This window comes from Echinops telfairi, unplaced genomic scaffold (assembly GCF_000313985.2).
Source record: "Echinops telfairi isolate 266 unplaced genomic scaffold, ASM31398v2 ScPeMD7_7412;HRSCAF=8450, whole genome shotgun sequence".
Classification (NCBI taxonomy): domain Eukaryota; kingdom Metazoa; phylum Chordata; class Mammalia; order Afrosoricida; family Tenrecidae; genus Echinops; species Echinops telfairi.
The window spans coordinates 3,817,376-3,836,622 of NW_022111312.1; the positions used below are offsets into that span (position 1 = coordinate 3,817,376).

Consider the following 19,247-nt stretch of genomic DNA (forward strand, 5'->3'; position numbering starts at 1 on the left):
ATCTCCAAATGAAGTCATCAAGCTGTGACCTGATTGACAGGTAAACCCCACCCCTTCACTCCTAAGTCTCATGTTGACAGCAGGTGAGGTAATGACCACAGCTGTACTCATCAGCGCTTGTGCTCGGGACTGCTGTGGAACAAACAGCCCCCCATCCGCAGTGGCTCCTGAGAGACTCGTTTTTCTTGCTTAAGTGTCTGTGGGCCGGTGAAGACGGTTCGGGCTCCAGGTTGCAGGCAGGACACTGAAGGTCCTCATGTGTCCCTTCACCTTCTCTGCCCAGTGGTCACCTGGGCGTGTCCCTCTCCAGGGTGATGACAGAGGGGCTGAGAGGGGCACAGGGTGCCTCGTGGATGTTTCACCTCACGGTGTCACACTGCCACTTCCTCCTCGCCTCTGGGCCGCCTCTAAGTCTTGCCCTTTGTCCCGGGAGGCTCCTGGGTCCGTGGAACTCTGGTTTCATCCCAGGGCTCTCACCAGACAGGTGGCTCCAGGGCCCACTAGGAGACCCCAAGGCTCTGCCCCTCACGACCCCGTGGTCCCAACACTAGGGTTCACGGGACGTCCCTGTCTGTTTTCTCTAGGTCTGGGATGACGCCAATATGAAGGCTCAGGAGTTGGCCAGGCAGGATGGCTGGGTGCACGTGCCCCCTTTTGACCACCCCCTGATATGGTAAGCTCAGTGACCCTCCTCAGACCTGTGGCAACCCCCCTGGATCACAAAGGGAAACTGAGCCCCGGGGCGGAGGTGAGGTGGGGGGAGAGGCTTTGGAGTCAGAATTCAGACCCTTCTTTTTGCCACTTTCGAGTTCCTGGTTTTGTGCAAGGCTGCCCCGGGCCTCAGTTTCCCTGGGTGTAAAATGGGAATGAGCATCGCTGGGGCTGCCTACTGAGCCGGGCCCTGGCACTCTCCTCTCCCTCCCCCATGGTGGGTTTGGCTGCTTAAGGACACTGAGGCTCAGGGGGCCCAGCAACTTCCCCAAGAAAACACACCAAGCGGACAAGGGTCAGGATGGGGGTTTGGAAGTCAGAATTGGGGCTGGGCCAGTCCCCTTTCAACCATACTATCACCTTGCCCGCCCCCCACTGTGGGGGTGTTTATTGGGGTAACATCTGAGGAGGTGCAGGGGAGGGAGGAAGGCTGTAACAAGAGTGTATTAGAGATGATCTGCATGTGGTAGGGTCCCCTTGCCAGGGACAGGGACTGGGTGGTGTACACAGGGGGAAGGGACTTAGGGCTGGGGCCTTCCCTGACCCTGTCTCTCCTCCCGCTCCCTCCCCAGGGAAGGCCATGCCAGTCTGGTTCAAGAGCTGAAGGCAGTGCTGGGAGCCCCACCAGGCGCCCTGGTGCTGGCGGTGGGGGGCGGGGGGCTCCTGGCCGGGGTGGCAGCTGGCCTGGCAGAGGTGGGCTGGCAGCACGTACCAGTCATCGCCATGGAGACCCGTGGGGCCCACTGCTTCAACGCGGCCATCCAGGCCGGCCGTCCAGTCACTCTGCCAGCCATTACCAGGTGAGCATGGACAAATGTGGGGGCGGGCATCATTGCCCCGAGACTCCTGGTCCGAGAGGTGGCAGAGAGGGCCCTCCAAGCTACCGTGGGCCGAGTGTAAGTTAGAAGGCAAACAAACAGAACCGAAACCCCCAAATCACACACTGCCTTCCAGCCAATGCCGGCGTGCAGTGACCCCAGGGGACTGAGCAGAACCACCCCATAGGGTCCCCAAGGCTGGGATCCCCCTCCTCCACCCAGAAGCAGACGGCCTTTGAGTGCACCACAGAACACGTAACCACTGCACTGCCATGACTCCTTGCGTGAGCCAGCAGTGGAGAAAACAGACACAGGCCGGGAATGTAAGACGCGTGTCAATCCCGCCCCTTCATGAGTGTGGATCCTTGCAGAAGCCATCTCAAGGGGCCCTGGAGGTACAGTGCTTATGCATTAGGCTGCCAATCTCAAGGTCAGCAGTTTGAAACCACCCGCCACTCCGTGGGAGAAAGACGGGGCTGTCTACTCCCCGTAAAGCGTTAACGTCTTAGAAACCCCAGAGGGGCGGGTTCCACCCTGCCCTCTAGAGCCGCTGTGTCAGCACCCACTCCATGGCGGCGAGTTTGGTTTGGGTTTGGAGAAGCGGTTTCAGGATGTTGCAGTTAAACTAGAAGTGACACTGGCTGAAGTGTCATATTAGTAAGTGACGTAAGCTAAATGCCACCCCTGATCCCACCACTCAGACATCAGACAGGCGGGATGGTTTCCCATTGAGGGTTTATTCCACCGCCCTCCTCCCCCTGTGTGCATATGAAGCAGTCCTGGTGGTACGGGCTTAAGTGCTAGGGAGCTAAGTCAACTTCCATAAGGGTCGCAGCTTCAGAACCCCAAGGGGCAGCTCTACGCTGCCCTACAGGGTCCCACTCTGAGCCAGAATCAACTCTATGACAATGGGTTGGCTTTGTTTGGGGATGTATCTCTGTGCCTGTATAACGTTTTATTTTTTCACCTACGTGTGAAAACATCGCTGGTCCCTCGCAGGTGCATATAGACACACACTCGCGGAGGGAATGATTTCCTTTGCATAATTGGGGTCATGCCCTCTGTGTTGTTTGATAAGCTCCGACGGGGTCCCAGGACGGTACACATGGGTGGGGCTGTCGCTACGAACCATACAGTGGGGTCTGCATGCACCCATGGGCTCTGATCCCCAAACAAACAAGCTCACTGCCATGGAGTCGAAGCTGCCTGGTAGCGACCCCATTGGACAGGGTAGAGCCGCTCCCCAAGTATCCCACCACTCCCCCCAACACACACACACACACACACACACACACACACACACACACCCCTGGCATTTTTTATTTTAATGAATCCTTTTATTGGGGTCTCTTACAGCTCTTACAACCATCCATCCATCCATCGTGTCAAGCACATTTGTACCTTTGTTGCCATCATCATTCTCAAAACATTTTCTTTCTACTTGAGCCCTTGGTATCAGCTCCTCTTTTAAAATTTATAAATTACTATTTTCATATCTTACACCGACCACTGTCTGTTGTTCATCCCCCTGGGGTGGGAGTGGGGGCAAGCATTGCAATCAATTCCCCCTCCCTCCCCCGTCTCCCCACACCTTCTCCATCCCCTCCTGGTCGCTACTCCCATTGCTGTTCCTGGGGGGTTTCTCTGACCTGGATTCTGCACACACACTGAATTTTAGAACTGATTTTAATCCAGCTGACAGCGTTTCTTCAGAGCAAACAGGGTGGCGTCCCACCCCAGACCCTTCCTCACCCCCTACATGGGACCCTAGCACCTTCCACATAGTGGAACACGCCCCCCCCCCTCACTCCCAGCCCAAGGGCTGGCCCTTGGGAGATGATTCCGTACACAGCAAAACCAGAAACCCAAACTCACTGCCATCGAGTTGATCCCAACCCATAGTGGCCATAACAGGGCCAGGTAGAACTGCCCCTGTGGCTTTCTAAGGCTGTAACTGTGTACCATAATAGAAAGCCTCTTCTTTCGCCGGGAGTTGCCTGGTGGTTTTGAACTGCTGACCTTGCAGTTAGCAGCCTAGCATGAAATCCACTAGGCCGCCAGGGCTCCTCTCATAGACGGCAGGGCATCTGAACGCAACGCGGCCTTGGGGACCATCTTGATGAAGCGCTTATTCTGTGCAAGTGGCCAAGGAGCCGTTTAGAAAGCAGCTCCAGACCTCCCCAGGCTGGGAGCGGGCCCCCTGGGGCTGGGGCTGCGCAGAGAGGGCCCTGAGTCTCCGGCTCACTGGCACCCTGGTCCTCCCCCTCCCATCCTGCAGTGTGGCCAAGTGCCTGGGTGCCAAGACAGTGGCCGCTCGGGCCCTGGCGTGCACGCGGGAGTGCACCATCATCTCTGAGGTGGTACAGGACTCGGAGGCCGTGAATGCGGTGCAGCGTTTCCTAGGTGAGTGGGTGCAGCCCAGCCCCTCCCCCTATCTCCCCCCTCCCCAACCCCAGTCCCACCCTCAGCTCCTAATGCAGGGCTAGGTACCGGCAACTACAAAATGAGTGCACACTGAGCCAGTTGGAGGGAAGAGTGAGGAAGGAGCGAACCCTGCCATCCTAGCTTTCTGGCTGTCATGCATGCTGTCCTTCCCCCAAGCATGCCCATCCTGGGTTCTGCTCATTATCGGTTTTCTCGTGAGGAAGGGGAACTCTGCTTCCTCCAGGAAGCCTCCCCTGCCTGAGGCTGAGGCTGCCTGGGTGGCAAGCCATCTGTTCCTAACGATGTAGTTCTTATCATTCTGTCCAACGGAACAAGGTGAGTTCCCTAAGGCAGGACCTGGCGCATCTTGCTCAAGGCTGTGTCTCCAGGGCCCGGCAGGGAGTGGAGCTCAGTAAATATTTGTGGAATGAATGGATGAATGGATGGGTGAGTGGGAAAGTATATAACGGGTAGATAGATGTGGATGGATGGATGGATGGATGGATGGATGGATGGATGGATGGATGGATGGAAGGATAAATTGATGGGGTCATGGATTGGTGGGTGATAGAGAAATGGGTGGATGGATGGATGGTCACATTGATCAATGGGCATATTGATGAATGGACAGCCAGGCAAATGGTCAGATGACAGATAGTGGGGGGAATGGATGGAAGGATGGCTGATGGGTGGATGGACAACACTGATGGATAGACACCCTGATGGATGGACTGACAGACAGTGTGATGATGGATGGGGGTGGTGAATAGATAGGTAGGTAGATGGTCAGGTTGATGGATGGGCCAAGAGGCAGACGAATGATGGCTGGGGAGATGGATGGATGAAGGGGTGAATGGATGGATGATGGATGGGTGGATGGATGACATCATGGGTTTGGGGTGTCCAGAGCCTGCTGAGCATTAGCTCACTCTCTCTCCCCACCTCCTTCCTCTCCTCTCCCCACCCTCACCACCCCCTCTTGGCAGACGATGAGCGGATGCTGGTGGAACCTGCCTGCGGGGCGGCCCTGGCAGCCATCTACTCAGGCCTTCTTGGGCGTCTGCAAGCTGAGGGCCGCCTCAGCCCCTCCCTAGCCTCAGTGGTGGTCATCGTGTGCGGGGGCAACAGCATTGATAGCCGGGAGCTGCAGGCCTTGAAAGCCCAGCTGGGAGAGAGCTAAGGGCTCCGGGCTTCCTTGTGGCTGGTGGAGGGGAACATGGGCACACCTGTTAGCCGTGGACGCTTCGGTGCTGCCGCCTCCTGCAGGAAGTCCTCCTAAACACTCCTTTTGGCTCCGCCCCAGCCAATAAACCCTTTATGACCTGAGTGCGACCTTGTGGACCTGGTCTTCACGGAACCTTCCAAGAAGCGTGTGGAAGGTGCATGTAACTCTGAGGCAGGCTCTGTGACTGGGTGACTCCAGGGGACACAGCCTGGTCTCAGTGGCTTGAAAACTCAGGTTTGCCCACGGGATCCAGCCACGCCAAACACCTACAAGGGCATTCCTTACCTGAGGCACCTGCTCAGGTTGATGGGCTCTGTCCCTCTTTAGACCTGGATGGGGAGGACAGCAGTCAACAGTCCCACCCTCCCTCCCCCACCCCCCAGAGAGCTTGTTATGGGACAGAAAGCCCTACTGAGCTCCTCCTTGAATAGTTGCTAAGGGACTTGCTTAGGGGTCATTATCACCATCTGGTTTACTGTTGGGGGAACCAAGGCACAGGTCTGTCAGGTAATTTGCCCCAGGTCACCCAGCTGGAATAGGGCCCAGCCCTGGTTTGTGTGGACCTCAGCTCTTTCGTATGGGTGGGGTTTTAAGTTGCACCCATGGGGGGCGGGGGTGGGGAAGGAAGATCCCCCGAACTCACCACCATCAAGTGACTCTACAGGACGAGGAGGAACTGCCCATGTGAGTTTCCAAGACTGTCATGCTTCTGACAGGAGCAGCCGGTGGTTTCGAACTGCTGATCTTCCAGTTAGCATCCCAACAAGCAAACAGGGCCCTCGGCCTCTGGGAAAGGCCTGGGGAATGAGACTCTTGAAGCCACCAGGGGGCAGCAACGAGTCTTCTATGCGGAAGGCTGGCGCCCACAGAAAGGGCCTCTCTGGGCCTGACTTGACTCTATCTACATCTTTCCGGTCCATGGGTCTGGGATGGGATGGAGGGCGCCTTGTCCAATCCCTCATCAATCGTGCTGAACCAGGAGACTCAGAAAAGCGTGGGGCCCACCCAGAGCCACGCAGGCCATCGCAGAACCTAGCTCCTGCAGGCTGTGTGACCTCAGCCGAGTGACACCCCTCTCGGAGGGGATGGCAGACAGGAGGATGGATAGATGGATGACCGAAGGGGGGTGGGCAAAACTGGTGGATGATCTCAGCATAACCCTTAAATGCCAGGGTTCCCTCGGGCCTGCTGGGGTGAGACCCCCCCTCACCAACCAAGTCAGGAGAGCCCCAAAGCTGGACTGGGCAGGTGGGAACCACTGCTTTGACCCACCTGACTAGCTGCTGACCTTGAACAAATAAAGCTGGCGCTTAGGGCCTTGGTCTTCCCATCTGTAAAATGGGCTGCTTCCGGAGGGCTACTGGGGATTGCCAAGTCAATGTTGCGGGGCGCGGGCCCCCCCGCCCATAAACAGAGCAGAATGCCGTCCATACTGGGCCGTCCCCGGGGGTCAGTTGCACACTGCCCTGCTGAGAGCCAGAGGGTTTACATTAGCAGGTTTTCCAGGATTGGATCTCTAGGCCTCTTTCCCTAGCCCATCCTAGTGCTTACCCTTTCCCCAGCTTTTCTCCCCCAGGGACAGGGAGTGCGGAAGAGCCAGGCTTTCTGGGCACCCGCTGTGTCCTTAGAGCTGGGCTACACCCACGTGAGAATACTATTATTGTCCCTGTTTTGCAACCGAGGGGAGTGAGGTAGGGCCATTCCCTGCAGGCCACACAGGCCCCATAGAAAATTCCGGAAAATCAGGAATTTGACATTGAAGAAAACTGCGTGGCCATGGGTGCTGTGTCTCACCCTCTCACAGCCCCTTCCCCCGGCTTGAGCCCCGTCCTGTCCCTGCCCTGCCCTCTATGCTTCTAAACACGATGCTTCCAAGCCCAGTGTGAGGGCAGCCTCCTCCAGGAAGCCTCCCTGGATGACATCAGTCAGCGGTGCTCCTCTTGGCCCTCCCAGGGGAGTGGTCCACCTGGACCCCAGGTGCTCTGGCTCTAGCCAGACCTCTGTCCACAACCTCCCCTGATTGCCTGCCCTCCTGGGAGATGTCTCAGCTGCTGTTCGTCCATCCCCGTCCCTCCACCTCCCACCCCCCTAACCCCCCCGCACGGTCCCAGTGAGGGGGAGATAAGTAGCCGAGGCCACTGTTGACCCAGTCCAGATAACACAGGCCAATGATCTTCCCTTGGTTCCAGGGAAACCGGGCCGAAGCCCCAGGGAGAGCACAAAACTGGGAATAGCTGTTCTGACGTGACGTGACAGGGATGGGCAGGGGCAGAGAGCATCTTGGGATAGTGCCTTGTTCTCCTGGGAGCTCTCAGCTGGGGAAACAGGGGGCTGGGGAACAGGGGGTGGTTCCGTGTTTGACTAACCTACGTGGAGAACACCTGCCGCCAGGTGTGTGTACCTGCCTGAGATATGCCCGGCTCCCCCCACTCCAGCTGGGACCCTGTCGGTTCTACCTCTTGCAGCTCCTGTGAGCCTTGCCTCCAGGGGCCTCACCTCAAGCAGCCAGTGGAGCAAAGTGACTGGGGGAGGCCCAGCCTAGGAGGGCAGGGAATGGGAGCAGGCGCTGTCCCGCCTCTACAGCCTGAGCAGGTGCTGGGTTCACCGCAGGGTGCTGCAGAGAGAGGGCTGCCCTTCATGTGGGGGAGGGAAGTGGCAGCTCAGGTGGGCTTGGCAGCCCACGTTGTATATGAGTGGCTGTGGCTGTGCCTGCATACACGTGTGTCCCACGCGGCGGGGGCATGCACGCAGGCTCACGTGCTTGCCACCAGCTCCCGCTCATGCAGCCACGAGCATCAGAGGACCATCTTGGGGGATTTCAGAGGCTGCATTTCTGGAAGCAGAGTACCAGGCGTTTCTTCTAAAGCGCCTCGCTGCGTGGACTCGAACGCCCAGCCTTTAGGGGCAGGTTAAGCATTGACCTCAACCAGGGCTGGCGGACAGCAGGGCTCAAAAAGCCAGTCTCCTGGCCTTAAGCAAAGAAACTGCGGGTGCTACTTCATTCTGCCCCGGAACATCCCGTCGGATGGTCAGACTGGGGCCAACCTGGTCCCCACAGTGCATCTGGGCCTGGTGATCCACACCCCCCCACACACATCCCTCCTCCGGGTCGCACCCCTCAAATGTCTTCTCCTGCAAGCCCAGCCCCTCTCCATAAATCACACGCCAAGAATCCCGGGCCCCAGCTCTGCTCGGAGAAGACAGCCTGCCCGGACCCCCTCTCCGGCCCCCGCTCGTCCCCCCGGCCTCTCCTTTCCCCCAGCATTTGTGCTTTGAAAATTCCACCAAAAATGTCACCGGCCGGCTTCTTGCCTCGCGTCCAAACTCCCTGATAAATTCCACTGGCTGGCGACCCCAGGAGAGGTTTTCTGGAGCCAGGCACCCCATAAATCAACGCCTGCCAGGCCAGCGCGGGCAATATCTTATGTAAAAAGGTGTTTCCTGGGAATGCCGCAGGCGGGAGAATCCTATTACAAGCCGCCCCATTCATTATCAAGAGTCAGGCGGACGCTCTCGTGCGATTTTTTTATCTTAAGTCCGAAAACTGATTACCTTCCCCAATCCTTCCCTTTCCAAAAAAGAAAGGAGAAAACCCCGATAGAATAAAACAAATGTTTAAAGAACAAATACCAAAGTTTCTGCTTTGAGGGAAGAACAGGGAGAGAGAGCCGAGTGGCAAAAGGCTGTGGGTTTGCTGCCTTTCTCCCAAGATGCCTCAACCCGTGGAGGTGGGTGCTGTCCGTCGACCCTTACTGCAGATCAGGACACTGAGGCTTGGCTACTGTTACACGGGCCGGGTGAGGCAGTCGTCCTGGAGTGGGCTCTGACCCCTGGGGACCCCTGGAGTAGAACTGTGCTCCGTTGTGCTTGCAGTGGACGGTTCTTGGAATGGATTGCCAGCCCTTTTTTCCACGGGCCCTCTGGCGGGACATGACTCTCCAACTCATAGCCCGCCCCCCTGCACCATCCACAGACTCCTCTGAGCTGGTCAGGTGGGCAGCAGACCCACCCGGGTCCAGATTTCATCTTGGGCCCCTTCTAGTGAGGACCCCTGAGCAGGCGAAGGAACCTCTCGGAGCCTCAGTTTCCTCTTCTGCAAAACGGGGGAACAAAACCATCTCGCAAAGGCTTCTGGGTGAAGAGCCACCATCGAGGGCACCAAGTCGGCTCCGCCCCTCACCAGGGCAATGGCAGCCGTCTCTCCACGGCCCTCCCCCCAGGCCCTGCCCAGTTGAGTTGCTACCCAGCAGCCAGAGTTATCCTACACAAGCCTGGGGGCGACCTTTGCATCCCTGGGCTAGACCACTCCCTGGCCCTGACACAGGGTCAACCTTTCACCTTGGCCTAGGGCTCCGGCCCATTTAGCCTCAGCGGCCACAGCACTGATTCATAGGATGACAGCCACAGGGCCCCTTGTTCTTCCTAGAACCCACCAAGCTTGGTCTCACCTTGGGGTCCTCGTCTGGGCTGTTCCGGGCCCTGCCTCGCTCGCCAAAGGCCCCTGTAGCCCTGTCAGAGCCTGTCTTTCTGGACGACAGCCGGTGAGGGGTCCATGCTCTGAGACCGGTTTCCCCTGTTTGGATTTTGAACCAATCAAAGATTTAGCTCGATGATTGAGTATGCCCTCTGTTGGATAGGATTTCACCCCCTGAATAGGTGCAGTCCTAACCCTAACACCACCACCCCCCCCCACCACCTGTGGTTATAACCCTGTTTGAGGCAGGATGAGTGTAGGGTGTGAGTTAAAACCACAAGCTAGCGAGTGGGCAGAAATGGGGACAGACAGACACCATGCCACCTGGGGATCGCCCAGGGGCCGCTGTTGGAAGGGACAAGGACCTCTCTCCCAAGAGAGAAACCCTGCACCCCAGAGCTGGCCCTCTGAATTTGGATTCCCAGGCTCTGAAACCGAGAGAATCCATTTCTGTTTGCTAACATTGCTCCCTGAAGGTGTTTCTGTTAGAGCAACACCAGCCCATCCAGGCGCGCCCATAGACTTTCCACCCCAGCCAGTCCTCGGTCTGCACCTGACTCTGGGCCCAGGGCGAGGAGTGGGGGTGGGGAGGAACAAAGAGCCTCCCTTTGGGGGGACATTTGGGAGCCAAGTCAGGAGAACTTGCCAGTTGGGCTGAGATCTGAGGAAAGATCCCCGACTCCATCCTGTCTGGGCGGACAGTTGGACCTCGGTCCCCATGGACTCGCGGGCATTCATTTTCACTTTAAAAATACAGCATGACGATCGTACTTCTTTGGGATGCTGTGCTTCTGTCACCCCCTGCGCCCCGCCCCTTTCAATTTTGCACTAGAGTGAGGACCTCGCCCACTTCTCCCAACACCCGGCACACTCTCCCTCAGCACCTTCTGTTAGCACCCTGGTTTGGAGTTCCTGCTTGATTTCTCCCCTAATCACGGCCTGGCTTCCTCCAGGAGGGCCGGGCACCACCCATCCAGTTCACAGCGGTGACCCTGGAGCCCAGAAGCAGCGCCTTCTAGAGCTTCGGCTGAGCGTTCCTGGGTATTAGAGCACACAGAGCAGAAGCTGTGTTCAGAGAGGCAGGGAGGGGTCTGCACAACTTGATGGTGGGGTCTCAGCCCCACCTCCAAACTCCACTTTTCAGGCAAGGAAAATGAACACTGGAGACTGTGGGAGCTGCACCCACCCAGACGGCCAGTCCTGAGGCTTCTCCTGTGGCAGGGTGGTTACCTATTGGGCTGCTCACTGTCAGGTCAGCTGTTCAAATCCACTAGCCGCCCCAAGGGAGAGAAGGAGAAATACAAAGTACAGGCTCAGAGACCTACGGGGCCGGCTTTCCCCTGTCCTCTAGGGATGCTTTGGGTGGGAATTGACCTGACAGCAGGGAGTTGGGGTTTTTTTAAGGGTGCATACCATTGCCAACCCAAAAGTCAGTGGTTCGAATCCACCAGCCGCACTCTGTGGGAGAGAGGCGTGGCACCAGCTTCCGTGAATGACAGCCTTGGAAGTCCTTTGGGGTTGTTCCACTGGGTCCTACAGGATCGCTTAGGAGTCAAGTGGAGAATGGCAAGGAGGCTAGCTCCTCTTTCCCCTTAAGCCTTAGATGTGATCGAGCAAGAAAACACGGTCACCGCTAGCCATGGAAGAAGACAGGATCCCTTCCCAGAATTGGAACACGCAAGTGGAAAGCCCTACCATGGACACCTAAACAATGGCATCCCGCTGGAGCCGGCTCCTGCTGTGCCAAATCCTAGAGTCAGATCCAGATCCAGATCCAGAGCCCTCGGTGCCCTGGGCTAGGCAAGGGTGTGGTGGCTGGAGGGTGCTGCTGTGTGAAGCTGTGACACAGATATTTCAAGCACCACCAGAGCCTCCAGACTAGGAAGAAAGGCCTGGCGGTCTCCTCCCCCAGAGCAGCCGATGAACGCCCGGTGGCCCACCAGGCAGCCTTGTCCACGTGCTTACACCGGTCACGCCCTCAGGAGGGGTCAGTCGTTGGAGGAGGACAACGTGTCTGGTGAAGGAGAGAGCCAGCCCAGCCCAGCCCAAGGTGGCCCTCCGTGGGATGGATTGGTAGACCGGCTACCGAGATATAGGCGGACATTCCGGGCACGGCAAGGATGGGGCGACAAGGTCTCCTTCTGTGGTCCAGCAGGGCCCGGTGGCAGCTAAGCAGCAGCAACAGCGACAGAGAGGTGTTGAAGCATGGCTGGTACCGAGCAGAGAGTCTCTGATCGCAAGGTGCCCATGGCTGTGCCCTCTGCAATGCGCCCAGTTCCTCCAGGGCTCCCCCCGCCCCTCTCTAGGCCACCTGCTATGTTGATTTCAGGGACCTCAAGAAAAAGACCGGGGCAGACCCTTTCCCTGACAATGCCTGGGCAGGCGCAGCCGAGGCCTGAACACCTAGTCGCTTGGCGATGCTCCAGGGTCCCAAGACTCCAGGAGACTGCAGCCATGTGGATTTCAGCTGGTTTTGGGTGCTCTGTCTGTACCTGCCTGTGCCCCTGATTAGCATAAGACAGTAGCAATTCTTCTCTTTATTTTCCAGGGCCGGTTGGGGTTTGTTTTGTTTTTTCAGTTAGGTGAAATCCACATCACACAAGATTAAGCCATTTTAGAGTTGACCATCGGGGACACGGACCATGTTGGGCTATCACAACATCTAGTTCCAGAACATTCTCCCTGTCCCACCCCTCAAAAGGAAACTCCACGCCCACTAAGTCATCTCCCCCAAACTCCACACCCCCCTCCCCTGCCCCCCCCAGCACCCACCAGTCTGTTTCCTGTCTCTGTGGATTCAGGAATTTCATCTAGCAAGGAACATACAGCAGAAGGTAGGGGTTGTAACTGGATTCTCTCACTGGATGCAATTCACCCCTCCTTCAACCTTGTTTATGGCTGCGTACTATTCCCCGGTGTTTCTTGTTCATCCATTTGCCCATCGGCGGTGGATTTATTTTTAACAGACTGTCAAGTTACTCTTTAGCAGGCCTGGCCCTCTGCCTAGGGATCAGACTCATTTTGTCTGTACCGAATACAAAACCCACTGCCACTGTGGGGTCGATTCCAACTCATAGCCGCCCTGTGCTGGGGCTCTGAGTCTGTAAAACATTACGGGAGTGGACAACCTCATCTTTCTCCCAAGGAGAGGCTGGTGGGCTTGAACTTCTGTCCTTGGGGCTACCAATCCAGTACCTACTCTGAGGCACCGCCAGGGCCCTTATCATTTTCCATTGGGTGACACAGATGTCTTAAGGACTAGTCTGGAAAGTAATAAGCTGTGTTTTGTACAAATAGGTTGTGAAGCCCTTGTTGTTGTTTTGATTGTTTTAAGCATTTTCTAAAAGAAGAAAGGAGAATACCCATAACATGATGCTGTACAGTCGATTCTGACTCCTCACCATCTGATAGAAGCAATATCTCTATTTCCAAAGCATCTCATCCTTTTTACAGCAGACTGGTGGATTTGAACCACCATTCTTTTGGTTAGCTGCCTAGTATTTAACCCATGTATGCCACCAGGGTAGTAACAATACCAGAGAAGCCAATAAATGGCCAATACTACATAATAAATATTATTATTCATAACAAAATTTATTACTACTGAGAATGCCTGGTAGCATAGTGCTTTACTTGTTGGGCTGCCAACCGCAAGGTCAGCAGTTCAAAACCACCAGGCTCTCTGTGGGAGAAAGAGGAGGCTTTCTACTCCTGCAGAATGCCCTGTTGGACATTGAATAAAGAAGACCAAAGAAGAATTGAGGGTTTGAAGTATGAGGCTGGCAAAGGACATTGAAGGTAACGTGGACTACCAAAAGAACACACAGATCTGTCGGGGAAGAAGTACAGCCAGAAAAAAAAAAGAAAAAAAAAGAAGTACAGCCAGATACTCCTTCAAGGCAAGGATGGTGAGATTTGATCTCACATACTTTGAACATGTTGTCAGGGGAGACCGGTCTCTGGAGAAGTAAAGTAAAGTAGAGGGGCAGCGAAAAAACGAGGAAAGCCCTGGATGAGATGGATGGACACAGTGGCTGCATGGATGGCCTCAAATGTAACAATGATTGTAAGGATGGTGCAGGACCCAACAGGGGTTCATTCAGTTGTGCGTAGGGTCACTATGAGTCAGAACTGACCCAACAGCCTCTAACACGAGTGACAACACCTCTGAAGAGCCACCGTGTCAGACACGCACAGGGACAGCTCTACTCTGTCCTATGGGGTCGCTATGACTTAGAACGGACTCGATGGTTGGGAGTGTTTGAATCATATTACTGAGATCCTTGCTGGGGGGGTGTTAGTCAGGGTAGACTAGAGAAACAAATCCATAGAGGCTCATATCTGTATAAGAGAGAGTTTTATATAAAGGGCGATTGTACATTCAGAAAACATCCCAACTCAGTCCAGTCCAAGCCCCTAAGTCCGATATTAGCCCATATGTCCGATACTAATCTATAAAGTCCTCTTCAGACTCATGAAACACATGCAATGACGTCGATTGCAGGAGGATCATAAGCCAGTGGGTAGGAAGTCTTTGCATCCAGTGGCGGTGTAAGCATCTCAGCACTGGCAGGGGTCTCCAAGTGGCTCCTCCAGTTCCCAGGGCACAGGGTCTATTAGCATAGTGCCATGTGTCTTGTCAGTTGAGCATCTCCAAGGGAGTGAGCAGAGAGAGAGAAGTAAAGAAGTGTCTCCCGCCTCCAAGGAGGAAATACAGAATTCCCAGAATCCTTAGGGGAAGGCCATGCCCACAAATAAGCCTCATTGGCTATGACCTGATTGACAGAATAGACTCCACTCCTTCGCTCTTAATCCTTTTAAATCCCAAATTGACACCAGGTTATGTAACTACCACATGGGGCGCAACTGGTTCCTCAGTTGGCTACTAACTGAAAGGCTTGGAGACCCCCCAGGAAAAAAGCCCTGTAAAAGAACTTCCAAACGATTGGTCACGGGTGTCCACTGAGGGTCAGTGGTTTGCTGGCTGACACGACTATATTAGCATCATTTCACTCTGTTCTTATTCCTCAGAGGCCTGTTCCTTGCCAGGCACTGACCTCATTCGACCTTCACCATGACCCTCCAAGTTAGATCTGACCATGGCTGTGGCTCTGAAAGGTTGAGTACCCAACCTCAGGTTCACGGAGCCCCAGGTCTCAAGTTGGTCACCCCTGGCGGTTCAGATTCACTCAGAAGTGTGGTGGAGGAAAGGCCTGGCCATCTACTTACCACAAAGTCGGGCCCTGAAAACTGTAGGGAGCCCAGTTCTACGCTGACACCCATGAGTGGGGTTTGGATCCTGCAATAGCTTGTTGAGATGCAGTGGTTCTCAACCTGTGGGTCGCGACCCCTTTGAGGGTCGAACGACCCTTTTACAGGGGTCGCCCGATTCATAACAGTAGCAAAATGACAGTGATGAAGTAGCAACGAAAATAATGTTATGGTTGGGGGATTAGGAAGGCTGAGAACCACTGCCCTATGCCATTTGGGTAAGGTGACCAGATTTAAAGCGGGACACCATTGACCAGGGGTGGGGGAAGGGGTCTTGATTAAAATTTTGGTCTATATGGACCAAATAGACCGTTCCCTAGCTTGTCGTGCATTCTTTCCAAAAATCGGGACTTTTTGAAAACGCCAAGAATCGGGACTGTCCCGCCAAAAGCGGGACGTCTGGTCACCTTACATTTGGGGGTTAATGGTAACTAGGGTGCATTCATTCATTCATTCAGTCATCCATTCATGGTGCATGTCTTTACTCCAGGTGCAGCCTACAGAATAAGCGGAGGAGAGAGCCCCGCAGGAAACCAGGTTCGGGGCTTCATCTGCACCTGGTTGCTTTGCCCAGAAAGTTGGCTTCTCTGCTGCAAGTGAGCAGAGCGAATTTACACCTAAGCTGGGCATCCGACTAAAAAAAAATAATAATGAAGAAAAAGCCACAGCCGATGCTTGAAAACCTGCCACGTGCCTCCTGGACCACTGAGCTTCTGCACCTGAAGGTTGGGGGCGGGGCCTGCGAGTGTGCAGGGTAACCGGGCTGCTTCCCAGACCACACAGTGAGCGGCATGTGGTTGAAAACGAAACAAAACACAAACACCAAACCTGCTGCCATCCAGCCCACCTGGATTCATGGGGACCCCTGCTCCGTGGAGTTCCTGCTCCGCAGACACCTGCCTGCCATTTTCCGGGAAGCAGACGCCAGCCATCGCTTTCTCCGGTGGTTCCAACCGCTGCCCTTTCGGTTCACAGCCAAGCGTTTTAACTGCTGGGCGCTCCTTAACCAGGGGCTAGAAGCTTTGACTTCTGACACTGTGTGTGTGTGTGTGTGTGTGTGTGTGTGTGTCTGTGTGTGTGTGTAGGGGGCACTTTAGACCCAGTGGGGGCGTTGTCCTCTCCCCTCTGACATCCCCTAAAAAAAACAAGAGACATGCAAGTGTCAACTTACAGTGCCTTTTGCCCAAAGTCGGGAGCAGCTGCCGGGCGAGCACTTCCCTTCCAATGTCCCCCTGGAGCAGACAGTGGGGAGGGGGCCCTGGACCGGGTCTGGGAATTAAGAGGTGGCGCGCTCTGGCGCCGGGCTGCAGCGAGAGGCTGGCGTCCATCACGGAAATGGCCCATTTGCCATGATCGGTTGCCCAGGTGTTAATAACGCTAATGGCACAGGAAGGGTAAACTCGGCCACTCGGCTGAACAGAAGAAATATGCAGAGAAGCGATCCGGTTTCCATAAATCAGCCTGGCGCGGCGCTGCGAGGGAGGTAGGACTTAAAATTCCAGTCAGGAGATGGGTAGTCTCATAATCCGAGCTGGAGAGGTAATTTATTCTGTTTATATCTTTTTACTGCACGGCAAGGCTGGGGAGCCGGGCCCTTTCGACGCCTTGCTGCATTTTAAATATTAGTCCTGGGTTGGGTTGAGGTGCGGGCCAGGAGGCTGGGCACGGGGACAGGGACAGGGACAGGGGGCTAACGAGTGCCTGCCTGCTGGGGCGGGGCCGGGGCGCGGACTCAAGCGAGCGGAGGAGCTGTCCGGTGCTGACCGGAACCACTGGCCTGGGGCAGCAGTGAGCCCAGAGAAAGCCTCTTTAATTCCTGCTGACCTCTTTATCTGCCTACCTGGGAGTATTTTTCCTTTTGGAGAATCTTTTATTTTAAGTGATAACAAAATAGGTGGCGAGGAGATAAGAGATGAGCGGATATACAGGTGGGGGTGGGGTGGATGGGCCCTGGAGGGAGGAAGGAAGAGAAAGAAACCAGGGCAAATGTGGAGAGGCCAGGAAGTCCCAGTGTTTTTGACCTTGACCCTTCTGTTTATCTTGGCTTAACCCGGAAGTGGAGTGGAGTCTAAACAACGTCCTGTGAGGTGGCTCCTAGCAAAAATTCAAATTCAGGAGGCCCTTCCTTAGAGCCCTGGTGGTTTAGTGGTTATGCATTGGGCTGTTAACCTCAAGGTGAGCAGTTCAAAACCACCAGCCACCTCTTGGAGAGAACAACTTGGCTTTGTAATCCCTAATGAGTTAGTCTGGGATACCCCCAGAGGCAGTTCTACCCTGCCCTGTAGGTGCACTATGCATTGGATCCACTCAGTGGCAGGGAGTTTGGTTTGGTTTGGGAGACCTGGTTTTTTTAGGAGTCCTTGGTGAATGCACTCAGGTGCCAGCAACAAGGTTGGGAGTTTGAGTCCACCCAGAGGTGCTTCAGAAGAAAGGCCGGGTGAAACCTGTGTGGTGCACAGCTCTACTCTGACATCACCTGGAGTGGCCAGGAGTGCACAAGTGGCTTAGACCCTTTCCTCAAGGATCGGTTTCTGTGTGCCAGCGGGGCACCTTCCTGCATTCAGGTAGTGACCATCAAAGCAGGAGGCCCCTTGTATACTCCAGGGTGCTAGAAGTACGAGTTCCGGGTTCAAAACCTGGTTTTCCCATGATGGGGGCTCACGTCACCTCACCTGGGAAATGGAAATAGCTCACATTTGGGCTGAGTCCTCTTCACATGCTCCAAGTCACTTTGCAGGTGTGTGTGTGTGTGTGTGTGTGTAGGAGGCTGGAGCTGTTGTGGGCTGAGCCCATCAACATAGATGCCCTGGTCCATAGCCACAGGCTAATCAGTGTCCTCTCCATCCCCACCAGCCTGGAGATGGCCTGGGGCTGTCAGTCTATTTCACAGACAAGCCACCCGGAGGTTCCACAAGGTGACGCTCTGACCCACCCACAGCTCCTCAGTTAGTGGTTGCCCCTGTCCCCACCCCCTTCCCAGTGCTCCATGCTCCCATCCCTCCTCACTCTCCGACACCCAGAGGACAGGCTCATGGAGATCAGTCCATCTTTAGATTCCAGCCCCCTCCCCCCCTCAGCTCAGCATCTCCCTTGGACCTACATGGGGTCCAAGGTATCTCCTGCTGCACCTGTCCCCCTAAACGGAAGCTAGCATGCCAGGGGCAGGTGCTGAGACTATGTGTGTGTGCTCTGTGTCTAAGCGTATGTACTCATGGGTTTGAGTTTGTGGTCTGCAGGAATTGGATATATGGGCATGCATGAGTGTGTGCACATAGGTAGATGCAGCCATGCATGTGTGTGCACAGGGGCACATGTGTATACCTGTGAAGACATGCTATAGAGTTGTACATGTGTGTAGACATACATGAGGGTAGGGGTGTGGTGATTTGCCTGTGTATTCATGTGTGTGCACTGATGTGTGCATGTAAGTCTATGTGTCTCGTCTGGGTGGGCATGGTTTCAGCTCGTGCTTCCTGACACCCTGTGGCCAAGGCACTAGGGCATCTGGCCCACTGCTCTGGGGCAAGTGCCCCTTCCAATCCTACGCTCCTCCCCTTGGCCTTATTTTCCTTCTCTCCTCTTCTCTGTTCCCCCTTCTCCCCTTCTCATTCCTAGCCTCTCCCTTACCCCCGCTCTTTCCTCTCTTCCTCCCTGCTCCTCCTCTGCCCCTGCATCCTCTGGCTGGCCTCTTTCCAGGGGAATGAATGTGTGTGTGTGTGGGGGGGGGTGTCCTCCACTTCCCTGAGCCCCACTCACCCAAAGGTCTAAGGGAGTCTTTCCACAAAATTCACACCTGTCCAGGTAGCATGTGAGGACCCAACATAGCTTGGCAGGGAATCTACCTTGTAGAGGTTTTCTTGACCCGATTAAACCATTACAAGCTGGGCAACAGCTCTCAGCATGTGGGCTCGAACCCCAGCTCTGCCACTCCCCAGCCATGTGACTGTGGGCAAGTCCTTTGGCCTCTCTGAGCATCTGAATGGGACCAATAACACCTGCCTGGACATACGGGCATAGCAACAAGGGTATGATTCCAGTGTGGTTCCTGACTCAAACTCACTGCAAGTGGATGCTGACTCATAGCAACCCGACAGGACAGGGTGTGTTACTGCCCCTGTGTGTTTCTGAGACGGTAATTCTTTACAGGAGTAGAAAGCCTTGTCTTTCTCCAGAGGAGTGGCTAGTGGTTTTGAACTGCTGACCTTGCAGTTAGCAGCCCGGTGTGTAACCACTACAACACCAGGGCTCCCCCAACATGGGGCATGGTCAGGAGAGGAGCGAGGGATTGTGTTTTGTTTTTGTGTTTGGTCTACCAAGAACAAGC

The 19,247-nt window shown here is 55.3% G+C and overlaps 1 protein-coding gene across 1 annotated transcript in view; it reads left to right on the forward strand.

Annotated features, from left to right (window-relative positions):
• Nucleotides 1-5,279, forward strand: part of SDSL (serine dehydratase like) — a 13,000-nt gene extending 7,721 nt beyond the window's left edge. Inside the window, exons 4-7 of the mRNA XM_045296703.1 lie at nt 585-673; nt 1,284-1,511; nt 3,808-3,932; nt 4,940-5,279. Coding sequence (XP_045152638.1) covers nt 585-673; nt 1,284-1,511; nt 3,808-3,932; nt 4,940-5,133 — 636 coding nt within the window. The 3' untranslated portion in view covers nt 5,134-5,279. The remainder of the gene's footprint in view (nt 1-584; nt 674-1,283; nt 1,512-3,807; nt 3,933-4,939) is intronic.
• Nucleotides 5,280-19,247: the final 13,968 nt, after the last annotated feature.